Here is a 20,847-nt window from a genome sequence, read left to right on the forward strand (position 1 = left end):
ATGTAAAACACCACTTTTATTCACATTCTATATGTACCACTTAGTATATTTCGTACACTTATTGTACATATTTCCAGAAAAGCCAATTTCTTTACTAAATGTTAATATTCCATCTTTTTCCATTTATCCAAAACCAAATTGTACCAAATTTTGTACCATTTACTATAGTTCTTACACTTTATACACTTTTCCAAAACAAGCTTATATCAACCCTGCTTTTTATACCCTCAACTATACTATGGAGGGTATATTAATTTTGTCATTCCGTTTGTAACTCCTCGAAATACTCATGCCAGACCCAACAAAGTATATATATTCTTGATCAGCGTAAAATTCTAATTTAGCCATGTCCATCTGTATGTCTGTCTGTCCGTCTGTCTGTCTGTTGTAATCACGCTATCTTTCGAACAAATTGAGGTAGAAGGCTAAAATTTTGCACACATGTATATTTTGCCAGTAGAAAGGTTAAGTTCGTAAATGGGCCTTGTAGGTCTAAGTTATCATATAGCCCCGATATAACGGTACCTCCCGATATTCGGTATTTTGATGATTTTAGCAACATTATTCATTGGAATTGTTTCAAATTTGGCATTTGAAGTTCGTAATGGAGAAAATTATCTGTGCAGGTCCACGACTTCGTATATCCCCCATATACCGTACCCCCCGATATTCGGTATTTTGATGATTTTAGCGACATTATTTACCGGGATTGTTTCAAATTTCGTATGTGAAGTTCGTAATGGATACTTCAGCCCATGCCAGAAAATTGTCTGTGCAGGTCCACGCCTTCGTATAGCCCCCATATAACGGTACCCCCTATTTGCTGATTTTAGGTACATTATAAACAGATTTTTCTTTAAGTTTCGCATTTGAATATTGTAATAACTTATGACAAAAGTTGCCTATGCAGGTCCACGTCGTCGTATAGTCATTCGGTATTTTTAATATTTTAACAGAATTTTTAACGCATTTTTTTTTTTTTTTTTTTTTTTGATATTGCCAAATTTGTACCAAACGGTGGAGGGTGTTAAAAGTTCGCCCGGCCAAACTTACAGCTTTTTTACTTGTATTATTTTGTATTATTTTTCTTTACTTGTAGTATTTTTCGAACTTTTTAGTACATATTTCAAAAAACCAAATCTTAAACCTTACACACTAACCGTGACCTCAATATCTACATTTCAGTTTCAAATTCTTTCACGCAATTCCACGATGTACCAAACTTAGTACTTAGTGGTAGTTCTTATTCTTAGTACAAATTTTCAAAACTAACTCCTTATATTAATCCTAGTTTCCCTACTTAATTCTTGTACCAAATTTCTACATTTTAGCTCTATAGGTTCACATGATACCGAATGATAAAAAATATAGTATTTTTTTAAGTTCAAATTAAAAAAACCTTTGGTGCATCTATCCCACACTCCATTAGCGACCTTCAAAAAATTTTTAAGAATTCTACCTCTATTCGTTTGAGCAATGCAATGATTGTAATTTTTAGCACTTTTTAGTACACTAACGAAATAAATTGTTTCCCATGTTAAAGAAGGTACAAGAAAACCTAAAACAATACTTTCAGTTTTCACACTTTGATAAAAAAAATATCTGAATACGACATATATTTGCAAAATTTTAACGCTTTATGGGAGGACTGGTCGGAAATGATCCACTTCATCCATTTAAAACAGAATTTGTACTAAATCGACCGAATAACGGCCTTTTTTATCTGGACTATTGTTTTTGAAATGTTTACCATTTTCGCCACATACGCTCACTGTACATCCAATTGAAAACAACAACATTGATTTCGGATGCTGTATATCAATAACTTGTTCCAATTTTTATTGAATAATTAAAAAAAAAGAAATTTGTTTAGAAAACAAATAAAACTGATTCTATTATTCAAAATTGTGCTGACTAATCGCTAGAGTCTTTAACACAATAAAATTAATAATTCCGTCCGGCACGTTTTGGGATAACCCCACCAAAATAATGCAACATGATTTGGTAGACTTTAGACAATATAAGAATTTCTATATTTTGCAGAGGCAAATATGAAATGATTTGTTTTTCAATATCGTCGATGCTGAAATTAGATTTTTAGGGTATTTGAATGGTCGCTAGAGCTCATAATATACTTATATATAAAATATATATTCTATTAATGCAAGTTTTAGTACTAAATTATTACAGAATATATCACACTCGGTAAAATGCATACAAATATTTGAAAAAAATTCATAATGATATATATTGGATAAGTAGAATTTTGTAGATATCCGAATAAGGATTCTGGATACCAGCGACCTAGAGATTATACTTTGATGTATACCCTTAACCAATGTCCGTTTCTTTAAATATATTTTGACTTGTGTTATAATTATTCAAACTGATGACCCTCTATGGGGGAAGTTCCAAGAGAGTGGGCCAATATTGTCAATTTCGGATCTGACCTAAGCAGATATAAATACTACAATGTACCAGATTTGGACTGTATCGACTACTTCTTCAATATAATACACGTGATAACTTTTATAAAATTTTGATATATGCGTGAGGTTCCGGATATAGTGGCCTAATGTATTAATTTTCTCTAATACTGATTACAATATTTGGATGTGCAAATTTTAAAGAAGATTGAATAATTATTCCAATTTTATGCGAATATTTGTAAATCAAAATTTTAAACTTTTGTCGGAAGAACAGAAGGAGTGGCCGATATATTTCATATTCACGCTAGATCTCTGGCTGAGAAAAATAGGAGAAATAATATAAATTAATATTAATATTGGAGGAGGCACTAGAAGTGCGGCAAATCGGCCCACATTCATAAGTAAAAATATTGAATTATTTGAAGTTTGATGAGAATCGGTGGCTTATTTCGCATTTTATATTTCAATTCTGACCACATTGTGGTGAGATATTAGAAGGAGGTCCGATAACAGAAATATGGAGATGTGTGAAATTTGAAGAGAATGTGAAGAATGATCGGATCCTTATTTCAAATTGTATGAGCGTTTCGGTAATTGTTAACCCTTTTTCCGAGGAAGGTACCGGAGGGGGTGAACCGATATATCCCAAATCAGATCTTGTGTTAATGTAAATGTTGAACGTTATGAAATTTGATGAGAATCGGACGATGACTGCACTTTATGAGCACTTTGTTATTCCAAATGTTAACCCCTTTGTGGGGGAGGTACCTGAAGGAGTGGTCCGATATCTGCCATCTTTACAATAGATCTAGAGTTTGTAGAAATATTGGGATGTACCGAGTTTTAAAAGTATCAAATGTTAATTTCGTGTTTTACGAGCTTCATTCTCACGCCAGATCTAGTGTAAATAAAAATATTGGGATGTGTTAAATTTGAAGGCAACCGAACTCTTATTTCACATTTTATAAGAGTTATAATTATTCCAAATTTTGATCATTTGTGGGTGAGGTACTTAATGGAGTGGGCCGATATTGTGCATTTTCGGGTCAAATCGAATACTCCCTTCGAGAGTTATCGTGCGCTCCAGCCAGACAGACGGACGGACGGACACCCTAAGGTCGACTCCAAATGTTCTGAAACGGATTTGGTTCAAAGAGACCTAGAGTCTAAAATCTTTATTTTAATGAGGCACCGTTTGGCCGTATCAAATGATATATACCCTCTGTGATATCATTATAGAGCAAACTGAAGAAGTTTGACGGTGAAACAAAACACGAAACAACTCTAGTTTTGTAAAAATTCTTGGATAGAGGTAGGTATTTGTACCCTTATTCAGGAAACGTTTTTTTTTTTTTTTTTTTTTGATAGACCTCGATATCGCAATATTTGACCCGAGAGTGTGGATCCAAGATCTGGGTTAGGCCCGGACCTACTAGAAATCATATGGTGGAGTTATTAAAAAGGATATCTAAGTTATAGATTTTTTTGACCCGAATTTTTTATATAATCCTAAAAGGTCGAATAAGTGCCCGTTGTGAGCATAAAAAATATAATTATAGCTTACACTCCTACCTCCTACCATATGCGATTTTATCTTTTCTGAATCCAGAGAAATGGGTCTTTGAACCATGGCAACCCGATCAGTACAACGAACCAAGGTTATTCTTGATACGTAGTATGCCTTTTTCTCCTCTAGGAATGTCCAACACCGGCTGTGCGAAGTAGTTTTTAATACTGAAAACATAATATCAATATACTGAAATGCCCGTGAAGATAAATTTTAAAATATAAATGCAATGTGTTGGTGCGCAAGGGGTTAATTGAAAAATAGTTTTTTTTTTAATATTAATGATTTTTACTATTTTTTTTTTTTTTTTGGATAAATCAACGTATTTATACCCTACAACACTATGTGTTGGGGGTATTATAAGTTTGATTGGGCCAAAAATTATGTAACACCTCGAAATATTGGTTTCCCATATAGGAAAGTATATATGGATCTTCCTAGCTCGCCGAGCTGAGTCGATCTAGCTATGTATGTCCGTCCGTCCGTCTGTCCGTCTGTCCGTCTGTCCATGTTAAATTGTAATCACTCTACAGGTCGCAATTATGGCCCGATCTTCACGAAATTTAGAATGCAGGTGGGGCTAGGGTCAGAATAGAACCCTATTTCTTTTGGAGATGATCGCCAAATGTTTAGGGGTTGAAATGGACCAAATACTGAAAAAATGTCGGATTTTGCAGTAGCTATACAGGTCGCAATTATAGACCAACCGACACGGAATTTCGCATGTAGCTAGAATTTAGGGCGGGGAAGAAGCCTACCAATTTGGTTGGTCATCGGATAATATTTAGCGGGTAAAATAGACCATATCTTTTGTGTTGAAAAAATTCAACGTTTTTCCTTAAATCGCGAATATTTTAAATCCCGGCGAAATCACAAAGCCATGACAAGGTTACTTCTGATCTTTACATTGATGTTAAGATCCAACAAATCGAATGTATAGCAAAATATGTGCGATATATATATATATATCAAAGAAGATATGCTTGAAAAATCTCTTATATGTCGAGAACGGCTGAACTGATTTCGACAGTTCTCATTAATTCAGAATGGCCTTTTGGCAGGAAAGAAAAAACGTCTAAAAAAATCGCATAAAAATATCTCTCTAAAGATGAAAATATTGATTTTTTAAAATTTTCTCATATTTTTTCAATTTTGTCATATTTTTGGCATATTTTCATTTTGAATTAAACATTTGGTAATATTTCTACAGCTAACAAAACTAAGTAGTTAGGATATCAGGATATCACATACAGATCGCATTTATGGCCCGATCCTTACGAAATTTTGCATGGGGATAAGATGAGGGTCAGAATATAAGCCTACTCTTTTTGGAGATGATCGCCATATATTTAGGGGTTGAAATGGACCAAAAAACTGCAAAATTGTCAGCAGGTCGTAATTATCGCCCGATCCTCACGCACATTTGAATGGGGGTTACCGGACATTGCAAAAGCCAAGCAGTTTTGGATGGCCATCCAAAAATATTCAATGTACGAAATAGTTTGCCAACTTTTGTAGACAAAATACGAAAATATCCATTCCAGCGACTTTTTGGAGAATTCACAAGTACAGGAAAGACGCACTTCTGACTATTTCGTTAAGGCTGATTTGAATATAGTCAAATGTCTGTATCTCATATAGATGCGTTTCAGTCAAAATCAATAATAAATGTTAATCTTTTGCCACTTCTGAGAGATTATAGGTCTTTGGGAAATATTGGTTCCAGATCTTGGAAGACCATTTACCAATAAATTGGGAATGAGAAAATTAGTTTAAGTTGCTATTATTCGAAAATAAGAGAACGAAACCTGATGGTTTTCTTTTATTATCTGTCACAATATCTTGTGGAATTCTTTCGACTATCTCGCCTATATAAACTGTATCATTTATTATAGTGTTGTAGGGTATTCAACGGTCGGCCCCGCTCGACTGTAGCCTTTGCTTACTTGTTTTAAATTAATTTAAATTAAATTAATTAATTAAATTAATTTAACAGGAAAATGACACAATTTCCCGACGAGGACGAATAACCAGAGTGGAGTTGGCGGCAGGGAAACTGCATGGAAAATGCTGAATTGCACAAAAACTATGCTAGCTGCGTCATTGAGGCGGGTCTTAAATGAAAGGTCTCGAGGAGTACTTTCTGGCTATATATGCCTTATATTCCCAACTGATTTCAGATAATCGAATTTTTTCGATTTTCTAACCAAAGTGGCGGTTTCGGTAGGGAAACTGCATGGAAAATGCTGAATTCCCTACCGTTTGTAATACCTCGAAATATACATTATACAGTATATATCTTGATCAGCATAAAATTCTATGTCGATTTATCAATGTCCGTCCGTCTGTCCGTCTGTCTGTCTGTGAAAATCACTCTAGCTTCCGAATGAAATGAAGTAGATTGATAAAATTTTACTCAAATGTGTATTATGTCTGCAGCACTTTTGGTATTGAAAATGGGCCATGTAGGTCCACGTCTTAGCCCTCATATAACGGTACCCCCCGATATTCAGTATTTTGATGATTTTAGCTACATTATTTACCGGAATTGTTTCAAATTTTGTATTTGAAGTTCGTAATAGATACTACAGCATAAAACAGAAAATGGGCCATGCAGGTCCACTTCTTCGTATAGCCCCCCGATATTCCGTATTCTGATGATTTTAGCGACATTATTTACCGGAATGGTTTCAAATTTGGTGTTTGAAGTTCGTAATAGATACTACAGCATAAAACAGAAAATAAGCCACGTAGGTCCACTTCTTTGTATAGCCCCATATAACGGTACCTCCCGATATTCGGTATTCTGATGATTTTAGCGATATTTTTACCGGAATTGTTTCAAATTTCGCATTTGAAGTTCGTAATGGATACCACAGCCTATGACAAAAAATTGTCTGTGCAGGTCCACGATTTACAACTCCCATGATTCCTCCCTATATTCTGAATTTTGATGATTTTAGCTACATTATAAACAGATTTTTTTCAAGTTTCGCATTTGAATATTGTAATAGCTTGTGACAAAAGTTGCCTATGCAGGTCCACGTCGTCGTACAGACCCTAATATACGTCTACATTCGTTATTTTTAAGATTTTAACAGAATTTTTAACGGATTTTTTTTTTTTTTTTTTTTTTTGAAAATTGCCAAATTTGTACCAAATGGTGGAGGGTATTCAAAGTTCGGCGCGGCCGAACTTACAGCTTTTTTACTTGTTTCTTCTGAACTATTTTGTTTGATTTGAGTTATACCCTCGGACATTTTTTTCAACCTTTCGAAAGTACAACAACCCACAATTACAGTTTTAAACTGGCATGCTCTTTATTATTTTTTTTCAAGATTTTTGTGTTTTCTTCAAAAACAATAAAATTTATAAAAAAAAAAAAATCTTAACATACATTTTAGTCAATAACAATAGGATAAAACTTAACACTCTCACGTTGGTTAGTAGTTTCGTTATTTCTTATTATTTGGTATAATGCGGGGGGTTAGTTTCTTTTTTCTTTTACTTATCAATAAAATGGAAACCACATACACAGATACGGGTCGTTCTTAGGATAGTTGGGACAAAAAAACTTCTTCACACACTCATCTCTACTTTACTTTACATAGCTTTCATGGCTTCGGGTCGTCGGTTCAACATGATGTTGAAACCATTTTCAATCTTTAGGATAATATCGGCCTGCAACTTAAAGTCCTTCTCCTGTTGGTTGCTCTGCACTGAATAGTTACGAATAATGGTCGAGAGCAGGACCTTCAATTTCAGCATGGCATATTTGCGACCGACACAACTTCTGGGGCCGGCACTGAAGGGAATGAAACTGTAGTAATGACGATTGGCCATACGTTCGGGTAGGAAATTGTCAGGATCGAATTTCTCGGGATTGGGGAAGTATTGGGGATTGCGATGCACGGCAAATTGGGCAATCACCACGGTTGTGCCCTTGGGAATTGTGTAGGGGCCGGAAGCCAATTTTACATCGAACTCAGCACGACGGGCAATAAGGGGTACTGGTGGATACAAACGCAAAGTTTCCATAATCACACGTTCCAAATATTTCATTTCCATGGTATCGGCAAAGGTACAGTCGCGCAGGAAGTTGTCACCAAAGATGGCCTTTTGTTCGGCCAAGACCTTCTCTTGGATATCCTTGTAGATGCCCAACATGCAGAGGACAAAACTGGAACCAGCTGAGGTGGTATCATGGCCCTCAAACATAATGGTGTTGACTTCATCCATGACATCCTTGTCGGTCCACTCAACATCGGGGTTCTTGGACATGGCCATCATGGCATCTAGCAGAGCCAAACGTTTCTTGGCACCTAAAAATAGCAAAAAACATTATTTGCTTTCCACGGCAGGTTTTTGTGCCACCTCTGTACTTACCCACATCATTTTCATCAATGTCATCCAAATCATCACGCAAACCCTCCTTCTTCTTGGCCTGTTGCTTCTGCTTGCTTATTTCATCATCCTCCTCGACAATGGCACGCGATTCGGCATTGAAATTCTGTTGACGTTCCGTCACCACTTTACGGGTCATACCCAAAATAATGTCCATCATCTTCTTGCCCTTCTCGCTCATGCTGCTCAAATTGTAGAGGGCATCCATGCGATAGAAGAATTTCAATTGACGCTTGTGGATGATGTCACACATATCCACCACAGCCTTGGCATATTCCAAACTCTTGTTGTCCTCGGGCACCTTCTTAACACCCATGGCAGTGGAGAGCAAAATTTCCACAGTGGTCTGTGACATATAGTCATGGACATCGAATTCCTTGCCCAATTCCTTGGCCATACGTTCCACCACCTTCTTGGAATGCTGTACAAAGGCTGGCACGAAACTCTTCAAAATGCTTTGATGGAATGTTGGAGCAATCATTTTGCGATGATGTTGCCAATGGTGACCATTCGAAATGAGTAGACCATCACCGAACCAGGGTTTGAAGAAACGATATTCAATTGACTTCTCCAAATGGGTGTGGGTACTGAGAATCAATTCAATATCAGGAGCGTTCCAGAGGAATACAACCAACATGGGACCCAAAAAGCCACGCATAGCACCACCATAGGTTTGCATATAGCCAATGCCACGGGCAAGGATTTCTGAAAGGAGGGGATAAAAATGGAAAATGAGAATCGAAACGTTTCAAAGTAGATCCATCCATTTAACAGTAGATGGCTAAGTATGTCATATAATCTAGAATAGATGTCCCATTTCATCATCTACTATACAGTAGATGACCATATTATTCATCTATTCTACAGTAGATGCCCATATTGTTCATCTATTCTACAGTAGATGCCCATATTGTTCATCTACTCTACAGTAGATGACCATATTGGTCATCTACTCTACCGTAGATGACCATATTGTTCATCTACTCTACAGTAGATGACCCTATAGTTCATCTACTCTACAGTAGATGACCCTATAGTTCATCTACTCTACAGTAGATGACCCTATAGTTCACCTACTCTACAGTATATGACCATATTGTTCATCTACTCTACAGTAGATGACCATATTGTTCATCTACTCTACCGTAGATGACCATATTGTTCATCTACTCTACCGTAGATGACCATATTGTTCATCTACTCTACCGTAGATGACCGTATTGTTCATCTACTCAACCGTAGATGACCGTATTGTTCATCTACTATACCGTAGATGACCGTATTGTTCATCTACTCTACAGTAGATGACCATATGGTTCATCTACTCTACATTAGATGATCATATTGTTCATCTACTCTACAGTAGATGATCATATTGTTCATCTACTCTACAGTAGATGATCATATTGCTCATCTACTCTACAGTAGATGACCATATGGTTCATCTACTCTACAGTAGATGACCATATGGTTCATCTACTCTACAGTAGATGACCATATGGTTCATCTACTCTACAGTAGATGACCATATGGTTCATCTACTCTACAGTAGATGACCATATGGTTCATCTGCTCTACAGTAGATGACCATATGGTTCATCTACTCTACAGTAGATGACCATATGGTTCAGATCTACTCTACAGTAGATGACCATATTGCTCATCTACTCTACAGTACTCTACCATATTGTTCATCTACTCTACAGTTCATTTACCCTACAGTAGATGACCATATTGTTCATCTACTCTACAGTAGATGACCATATTTTTCATCTACGCTACAGTAGATGATCATATTGTTCATCTACTCTACAGTAAATGATCATATTGTTCATCTACTCTACCGTAGATGATCATATTGTTCATCTACTCTACCGTAGATGACCATATTGTTCATCTACTCTACTGTGGATGACCATATTGTTCATCTACTCTACAGTTGATGACCATATTGTTTATCTACTCTACAGTAGATGACCATATTGTTCATCTACTCTGCAGTAGATGGCCATATTGTTCATCTACTCTACAGTACATGACCATATTGTTTATCTACTCCACAGAAGATTACCAAAATTGTTCATCTATTCTATTCTTGATGACCAAATTGTTCATCTACTCCACAGTAGAAGATCAAATCTTGTATCCTTTTTTAAATGACATACTTCGTCCTCTATCTCAAAATCCAAAACCTACCGGCATTTGTCAAATGGGCCACCAAATGGCCATTTCCGATGAGTGGCAGCATAGGTGGGTTTGGCATATTTGCCGTTAATTTATATTTCCTGGTATTCCTTAGCCATATTTCGTACAAACTCACAACCACTGCAATACCCAAAAGAGCAGTCCAAATTGGGTTCAATACGGTTGCGGGTCCCGCAGTTGAATTGTTTGCACTATCCATTGTTTCCAGCACCAATGTATCCGCTGTCATTTTTATTCTATTATTTTTTTTCTTTAATTTTATTTATAATTCTTTTCGATTTGATTTGCTTTGTTTAAATTTTTTGTTTTTCACCGAACGGATCCTCTCAATCGCGTGAACAGCTTATCCGAAGGTGAATTCCTAACTGTTGTTTTATGCCTAATATGTTTGGATATTTATAATATCCGATAAGTGATCGATCGATCGGTTAGTCAATCGTCTGCCCGTCAAAGTATGGCAGAGCCATACGTTAATTAAATTCTCAAAGTACAGAGTTTACAGAATTTTACATTGCATTTGCATACAAATTAAATTGTATTGCAATGTTGCGTTAATTATACACTTTGTTTTTGTTTTGGATTTTAAATTTTTATTATTTATTTTGGAAAATTTAATTCGTACGCATTGGGTTTGTCAAACCACTTTATCGTAAACAGATTCGGGTGAGACAGTGTTGCCACTTGAGGTTGAAATTTTCTACCAAAATGGAAGATATTTTCAAAACCAAAATCAAGATTCATAACTGCCAATACAACAATAAATCGAAAATGAGAAAATAATGTTGATTTCCATTGACTTGGTTTGTAATATATAAAAATGCCATTTTGGGACTTAAAGACATTTTCTGAAAATTGAAAAAAATGAACATCCTCGAAATAGAAATTACAGAAAAAAAACAGAAATAAAAATCACGACCTTCCCAGGCAGAACAACTTTTAAAAATGTTCTTTAGAATTTTTCCCTTTTATCTTCCGACCATTTATTCATCATTCTCTTGAAAGTGGCAACTCTCTTTAGAGTCGCCTTCTTGCACTAATTATATTCTTTAATTAATTTATTAAAATCGTGATTGGTATGTATGTGTACGATACAAAATCAAGACTAATGTCTTTTGTTGTTTATTCTTTAGATCAACAATGGAATATTTTGTTTTCAAAATGCAAAAACAATTATTCACTTCATACATGATTGTGTCATTCTATGCGAAAGACTTCGAACGCAGCTAAGTAGGACATGTCCTCGTGGAATGAAAAAAAAAGTATTTTTAATTTAGAAAAATATTAGAAAAACTCGGACAGCAAATCCAACCCTTCAATGGGAAATACCACATAAATGTGTGCTACAAATATTCATGTGTGTAAAACTACAAAAATGTAGTAAATAATTAATGAATAATAAAATAATAAATAAAATATTCAAGACTTAAGCAATCGAAAAAAAAAAACAAACAAAATACCACAAATTTTTCCAAATTTCGAAAATGTGGCTTCAAGAATTTGTGCCTGATATTCAATTTTCGTTTTTACAAAATTTTTATCGTGTATCGAAGATATATTATAATAATTTATTTCCCCATCTATATCCTAGATAAAATGTGAACAAAAACAATGAGGTCTTTAAAGTTTTCAGGAAATCAGAAAAAAATTCAAATCGTATGAATCTATTTTTATTCAAAATGTTGACATTTTATGGGGAACTTCATTGTTTTACTACTAGAAAATGTGGTCAAGAACCTCAAGGTTTTTACCCCCTTAAAAACAAAACAATTGAAAATTTTGACCAAGATCTCGGAAATAACTGAAATCAGGGAATACTTTTATATGAGGGTCATATCAAAATGTGGATCTACATTGATAATTTTTTGCATGGGCGGTCTTTTTTCATACTAGGAATGAAAATTATTAAATTTGTCGAAATCGATATGAAATATATAGCTAAAATGAAAAAAAATACTTCAAATCGCTATACCCTTTAATGCGGACCATACTAAAACATGGACAGCCATTACTCATATTGAAATGATTCTACATGTAATCCATAGACTTGTATCAAATATAAAAGCTCTATCTTAAATGTTGCGATGTATAGAGCAAATTATTTGAGGCCCTTGTAGGCGTATGGTTAAGGCTTTATATAATGGCCGCTCAAAAAAGTTTGGCCTGGGAACCCAAACCCTTTGGAATTGGAAAGGAGGGTATATTAAATTTGTCATTTTGCTTGTAACACCTTTAAAGATTCGTCATAGATCCCATAAAGTATATATACAGGCTGAAATAAACAGAAATTTTAAAACGTCAACACCATAATTTTTATTTATTTATTTTTTTTTTAAATTTTATTGAATGAAAATGAAAAATGTCGGAAATAGCATCAATTTTTTCAAAAAGTTTAGATTTGTTCGAATTTATCACCTTTGGCACGAATTATGGCCTTCAAATGACGAATGAAACTGTCACACTCTGCCCGAATGTTGCTCTGCGGTATTTTGGCGCATTCCCGACGAAGCGCTTGCTTGAGGTGATCGACACGTTGGTATTTTTTGCTGCCAACCTTGCTTTCCAAAATACTCCAGACAGAATAGTCCAACGGATTGGTATACGGAGATTTTGGTGGCCATTGTGCACTGGAAATGAAGCGAGGAACCTCATTTTGTAACCATTCTTGGGTGGCGCGTGCTGAGTGCTATCATTTTGTTTGTTGAAAAATTGCTGGACAACGAATGCTTTCTCATCGGAGAAAACCAAATTCGGCAGTTCACGAATTTCGGCCAAGCGAAGCAACTCTTTAGCTCTTTTGAGTCTATATTTATACCCTACATCACAAGGTGGTCAGGGTATTATGTCTTTGTACATTTGTTTGTAACAGGCAAAAGGAAACGAGATAGACCCATAGTTCCTTTTGATGATCTGCATAGAATCACATTCTGAGTCTATTTATATATGTCTGTCCGTTCGTCTGTCCATGTATTTTTGTGAACAAAGTACAGTTCGCATTTATTGCCCGATCCAGATGAAATTTTGCACAAATCATTTGTTTGGCCCAAGGACGAACCCTATTGAAATTGGAGATAATCGGTAAAAATGTAGATATAGCTCCCATATATATCTTCGTCCGATTTGCCTTTTATTGTGCACCAAACGTGTAATATCAGCCCGAATAGTATGGAATTTTGCACATACAACCAAATTAGGCCTGAATATAAATATGCCAAATTTGATCGAAATCGGTTCAGGTATAGCTATAGCTCTGTAACAATATTTGGGGAAATATATTAAATACAGCTCAGAAATACCTTTGCTAAATTTTATCGAGATCGGTTCGAATTTGGATATATCTTCCATATATAACTTCGTTGAATTTACCTTTTATTGTGCACAAAACGTCTAGTATTGGCCCAAATGAGATGAAATTTGGCACTTACGACGAAATTGAAGGTAGTATGTCAAATTTGGCGAAGATCGGTTCAGATATAGCTATAGCTTCCATATATATTGTTCATCCGATTTGTTATATTTGTTACCCACAGCCGTAATATGCACCCCGTAACAGCGATATTCAGGGAAATATATGAAAACAGCTCAGAAATATCTTTGCCTATTTTATCAAGATCGGATCAGATTTGGATATAGCTCCCATATATATCAAATGGACAATTTTCTATCATAGGATATATTACCCATTAGGAACTTCAAATTTCAAATTTAAAAAATTTCCGGTAAACACCGTGACATAAATCGTCAAACTAGAGCGATTTCCGGACAGACTGATGGACATTGCTATAGAATTTTACGCTGATCAAGAATATATACACTTTGTTGGGTCTGACATGAGTATTTGGAGGAGTTAAAAACGGAATGACAAAGTTTATACATCCTCCATTGTATTGCGGAGGGTTTAAAAATAGCCTCGTCGGAGGTGACCTGATCCCAAAGTGTCCTACCAAGATAAAGTCTCTGGTCCTGGATTTTTAAATAAAAACCATTGTGTTTAGAAATTGTCACTCCCAAATCTAAAATCTTAGAGGTACACAAAACAAGTTGTCTTGAAAAACAAGTGTAAGCTGTGAGCAAAAAACACATCGCAATAAAAATCAAAGTCGATTGATATGTTCGGACAATCAATTGACAGGTATATTTCACTACACGATAATGATGTATGTAAATGTATTATAAAACGTCAATGTTCATCGTGCAATCCTGAGTCGTTTCTGGTAGGTCGGAGACAAATACCCACAAAATTTGAAGTAATTTTAAGCAATTAAAAACATTTTGTGTTAATATTTTTCAATAACGTCATCATCAAGGCCATTGCTTTGTAATTCGAAGACAATTTTTCTGTCAGCTCAAAAGTATTCTTATTATGTTCGTAAAACTGTGAAGCTTTCTTCCAAAATATATTAGAATTCAAATGGTGAACGTAGGTCATTGATGAAAAACATAATATTTAAATATATTCCGGCCTCACGCCCCAGTGTTAATGATTTCAACAGAGTATTCTATGTTGTTTGAAGTTCAATTGGACATTCGTTAGAAAATTATGCGCGAGTATTTTATTTTGCTGTCTCATTATTCGAATTTGATATTTTTCCTGGCTACCTTAAATTGAATTTCTTTGTTTCTCTCTTTTTGTATTTTTTTTTTTTTGGTTTATTTTGTTTCACATTCATTTAAAATGAACTTTAGAACTCATCGTTCATTGGTCTATAATTTTATGCGCCCGGTGATGCCTTTTAATTTTGGTTTTATTTTGAAAAAACACTTGTTGAACGGAAGTCTTCCACGGAGCATTTGTTTAGAACAGGCGTTCGTTCATCTCATTTCCTTTCATTATTTTCACTTTCAATAGAACCTTTACAACAAAAGGTAAAAAGAAAATTGACAGGATCTTAAAGATCATAAAATAACCCAAATAAAAAGTTGGATCCACTACCCTACTTTTGAAAACAACCGGAAGTCGGTATTTAATTGCGCGTGCCAGTCTAAACGCTTCATTTCAATGGCCTGCCAGACAAAGTGACAATGGCCTCCTTAGATGCTTGCGTCTACTGAGGTTCGTGTTTATGTAATTGAAATTGAAAGTACTTATAATATGTCGTTCTTAATTGAGATCCCATTGTCAAGCATAAAATAATTTGTATATCCTCAGCCATATAGCTAAAGAGGGTATACATCATTTGATGCGGCCAAAACATGTCTCATCGAAATAACGGTTGTAGACCCTAGGTCTCTTTGGACCAAATCCATTTCAGGACATTTTGAGTCGATCTAGCGATGTCCGTCCGTCCGCCTGTCTAGCTGTTGCGCCCGATAACTCTCGAAGGGAGTATCCGATTTGATCCAAACTTAGATCGAGTTCGGAAATATCGGTCCACTCCTTCTGGTACCTCCCCCACAAAATGTTAACATTTTCAAAGAAAATAATTTACTGCACAGAAAAAGAAATGATAATCCAATTTTGCTCCTACTTTGCAAATCCTAATATTTGCATCAGTACTAGGTCAGGTGCAAAAATGGACAATATCGGTCCACACCATCAAGTACCTCCCCCCACAAAGGGTCAACATTTTGAATATTCTTGAAGCTCATAAAACATGAAATTAAAATCCGATTCCATTCAGACTAGGCACGTCTTAATATTTCTATCAATACAAAATCTGTTATAAAGATGGTAGAGATTCGACCATTCCTTCTGGTACCTCCCCTACAAAGAGTCAAAGTTTTGAATAACCAAAATGATTATCAATTCCGAAAGAGCATCCGATTCTCTTGAAATTACACACATCACAATATTTGTTTTAACCCAAGGTCTGGTGTGAAGATGGAATATATCGGTCCACTCCTTTTGGTACCTCCTCCACAAAAGGTCAACATTTTGATTATCCATGAAGTTCATAAAACGAGGAATAAGCATCTGATTCTCTTCAAATTTCACACATCTCAATATTTCTACTAACACAAGATATTCTGTGAAGATGGGATATATCAGTCCACTTTTTTCTGGTACCTCCCCCACAAAAGGAAAAAATTCTGAATGTCCACGAAGCGCATAAAACGTGAAATTAACATCCGATTCCATTCAGACTTGGAACATCTCAATATTTCCATCGACACAAGATCTGTTATAAAGATGGTAGAAATCGGACCACACCTTCTGGTACCTCCCCACAACGGGTCATTTTGAATTATTATATCCCTAATGAAATACGAAAGGAGCATCCGACTGAAATTTCTCACATCCCAATCTATTAACACAATATCTGGTGTGAAGATGAAAATCGATCTACTCTGGTATCTCCCCAACACATCTCAATATTTCTACTAACACAAGATATTGTGGGAATATGATATCGGCCTACAGCTTGTGGTACCTCCTCCACAAAAGATCACAATTTAAATACTTAAATCTCTCATAACTTGCGAAACAAGTCAGCGTTTCTATTCAAACCTGGTATATATTACTATTTCCCTAAACTAGAGATGTGATGTGAATTAATTTTTCTGCCCACTCCCTCTGATACCTCCTCCTCAACAAAAAGTTAAAATTTCCCATAAATTTGAGATCAATGTTTGATTTCTTTATATTTTGCAGGTCCCAATATTTTTTATTAATATTAGATGAAGTGATATATGATGAATCGATCCACTATATCTGGCATCCCAACATTATCTAAAAATTATCACATATCTCATATCAAGTGATATAGTCCAAACATGGCTCGGTGTAATATTTATATCAGACATATATCAGAGGGGATTTGGACAATATTGGCCAACTCCTTCGGAACATCCACTATAAAGGCTCAACATGATAAATAATAAATACGGATGCCAAAATATGTTTAAATAATCGGACAAAAGCTGAGGGTATACATCCGTCGGCAATACCCGACTAAGAGAGTTTTCATAGTTGGCAAAAAGCTCGTTTTCCACCAAATTAAATTAAAACTGTTCTAAATATCGAAAAAAATCATTCAATCTGATTGACAAGACCCCACACAGATTGTAAAAATTGTTAATTTGCTTTTTTATCATTTTTTATTTATTTATTATTTTTTCTTCATAATTCATTACATCTGTCGCATTTATTTTTATTTTCATCGATGGAATTATTTTTATTGACGCAAAAGTAAAGCATTTTTGTTAAAAATTTCAATTAAACATTTAAAAAAAAAAATAATTTCGAGTAATTTTCCTTTCTGTCTGCCTCAATCAATCTTGCTTTATAGATCAACCACAACAGAAGTCACACGTTTGCTGATTCAATATTATTATTAATTAATGAATTAGATATTAACAAAAAACAATCTTATTTAATTCTCCGACGAGATGAGAACTGGTTCGGGACTCATCTACCTCATCAACCCCTCAGAGACAGAACAGTTTATTTCTTGACCTATAAATATTTTTCAAACAATGTTTATTTTTGTCCATCGAATTTTGTCGAAATCGAATCGAATTATATTGTTTTTTTGGTTATTTTCCGCAATTTAACTGACGTATATATTTAAATATATATATTATATAATATATATTCAATGTAAACAAATTCGACGTAAGCGGTCAACGATATTCCAAGAAATTAAAAAAAAAAAACAAAAACAAATATTCTAACTTTTTCATTAAACAAACGAGTTTTGCATCTTAACTCGGTGTTAATTGCTTTGACCTTTTGATGTAAACGAAATTTTTTTAAAACATGTCTAGAGGAACTGAACTTTCTAAACGAGGTGAATGAAGTCTTTCTAGATAAGCTGAAGGTGGCTTTATAGCAGTGGTGCTAAAAAAACCAAAAACTCGCTCAACAGTCCACTTTTTCTCATTTTTTTTTCAATTAACAAAAAAAAAACAGTGTTTAGTGTTTAATTAGGTTTAATTAGGTTTATTAATAATTTTGCAAAACATCCAGGTTTAAAAACAATTGTAATGAATGGATAAATATAAAGAAAAATAGAATTGTTATTGTTCTCTTAAATATATATTTTTTTGGCTCATGTGCTAGCACGCCGATTTGAGTAGGACTGTTTATAGCATCGGTGTCCAATTCACAAAATGAAATGGTTTTCTCTTTGTCTAGATCAGCCTTTGTTTAACAAGGGGACATTACTCTCTCATAAAGTCTCAACTTTTGGACAACTTTAGTGAGCTTCATAGATATTCAAAATTGTGGTACCAGAAGAAGTGGGCCGATAAATCCCATCTTCACAGCGGATCTTTAGTTAGTGGAAATAATGGGATGTGTGAAATATGAAGGGAACCGGATGCTTATTTCGGATTTTTTAAACGCTTTGGTTATTCTAAACTTTGACCCTTTGTGGGGGAGGTACCAGAAGAAATGGTCCAATCTTTACAGCCTTTATAACAGATCCTGTGTTGATAGAAATATTCAGTTGTGCCAAGTCTGAATGGAGTCAGATGATAATTTCGCATTTTATGGACTCCATGAATATTCAAAATTTTGACACTTTGTGAAGAAGGTACCAAAAGGAGTGGACCGATGTATTCCAGCTTAACACCAGACCTTGGATTAATAAAATTATTGGGATGTCACAATTCAATACACATTTTATAAGAGTTGTAATTATTTAAAATTTTGACCGTTTGTGGGGGAGGTACGTGATGGAGTAAACCGATATTGTCCATTTTCGCACCTGACCTAGCAGTGATGCAAATATTAGGATTTGCAAAGTTGGAGAAAATAAGGATTATCGTTTCTCTTTCTGTGCAGAAAATATATTTTTGAAAATTTCGACCTTTTGTGGGGGAGGTATTAGAAGGAGTCGACCGATATTGCCCATCTTCACACCAGACCTTAGGTTAGTAAAAATATTCGAATGTGTGAAATTTGAAGACAATCGGACTCTTACATCACATTTCATAAGAGTCGTAATTATTCAAAATTTTGACCCTTTGTGGGGGAGGAGCTAGAAGTTGTGGTCCGGTGCATTCCACCTTCACACCTGGTCTTGTGTTGATTGCAATAAATACCAAATTTAAAAGTTATTGGAAGCACACATCGCATTTTATGAGCTTTATGGTTATTCAAATTTTGACCCCTTTGTGGCGATGGTACCATAGGAAGTGGATCGATATTTTCCATGTTCACATCAGATTTTGTACTAGTAGAAATATTAAAATGTGAGAAATTTGAAGAAAATTGAATGCTTATTTCACATTTCATAACAGTTATAAATACTGAAAATGTTGACCCTCTGTGTGGGAGGTACATAATGGAGTGGGCCGATATTGTCCATTTTCGCACCTGTCATAGAATTGATACTGTTGAAGTTGGTTATCCGCCATACAACATGTATATGTTTGAAGTAACATTTATCAACCCTTGTGAAATGTTTGATTTGTTTCGTAAATATATACATTAAGTTTCCTTTCAAGAATAAAGATAACAAACAGATACAAATAGTGGGACTTGCTAAGTTTGTACAAGGTTATCCTTTAGTGTTCCATGTAGTAAATTATTTTCTGTGAAAATTTTAAACTTTTGTGGGGGATCTATCAGAAGGTGTGAACCACGTTGCCCATCTCCGAACTCGATCAAAGTTTGACAACTATTTTACGATGTACCATTTTGGATCAAATCGGATACTTCTTTCGAGAGTTATCGTGCACATCAGCCAGACAGACGGACACGCCTAGATCGACTCCAAATGTCCTGAAACGAATTTGGTCCTAAGGGACCTACTAATACCGTTATTTCGATGACGCAGGTTTTGACCTTATCAAATGATATATACCCTATGTAGACATATGATTGTTTTAACAATTGGACTGCTGACCGAGCTCGTGTTATTCAGCAAACTTAATATTTTGCTTATTTGCAACTTACTTTCTGTTGAGGACTCAAAATCGCTCATTGGATGTGCGATTGCAAGGGAGAAGAAATTGATTTTTCAGGAAATACACTATGGTCGAAAATATAAGCCTATCTCCAATATTGATATATGTTTGAAAGAGATTAAGGCTCGCTTGGTTTTACGTCTCATGCTTATGATGTTATTGAAAATTTGTGCAATGTTGTTGTACCATACTTACAAAATAGGAAAATATTTTTTATTTTATTAAAGCATACCTTACGGCTTTAATAATTATTCACACTTATCGACTATTGTGAATGTGTGTAATAACGGCCAGCCCAGACACAAATCTGAAACAGAATCAATAATGAACTTTCCTGTCAATAGATGTCTCTCCGTAAAACAGAAAAAATATATTAAAATTTGAAAAAAA

The 20,847-nt window shown here is 34.9% G+C and overlaps 1 protein-coding gene across 1 annotated transcript; it reads right to left on the reverse strand.

Moving 5' to 3' along the window:
• Positions 1–7,599: 7,599 nt before the first annotated feature.
• Positions 7,600–10,804, reverse strand: LOC101887882 (cytochrome P450 4g1-like). The gene is given in 3 exon segments (NM_001286897.1): positions 7,600–8,318; positions 8,383–9,105; positions 10,597–10,804. Coding segments are annotated over 3 exon segments (1,650 nt in total).
• Positions 10,805–20,847: the final 10,043 nt, after the last annotated feature.

Source organism: Musca domestica, unplaced genomic scaffold (genome assembly GCF_030504385.1).
Source record: "Musca domestica strain aabys unplaced genomic scaffold, Musca_domestica.polishedcontigs.V.1.1 2, whole genome shotgun sequence".
Taxonomy (NCBI): Eukaryota; Metazoa; Arthropoda; class Insecta; order Diptera; family Muscidae; genus Musca; species Musca domestica.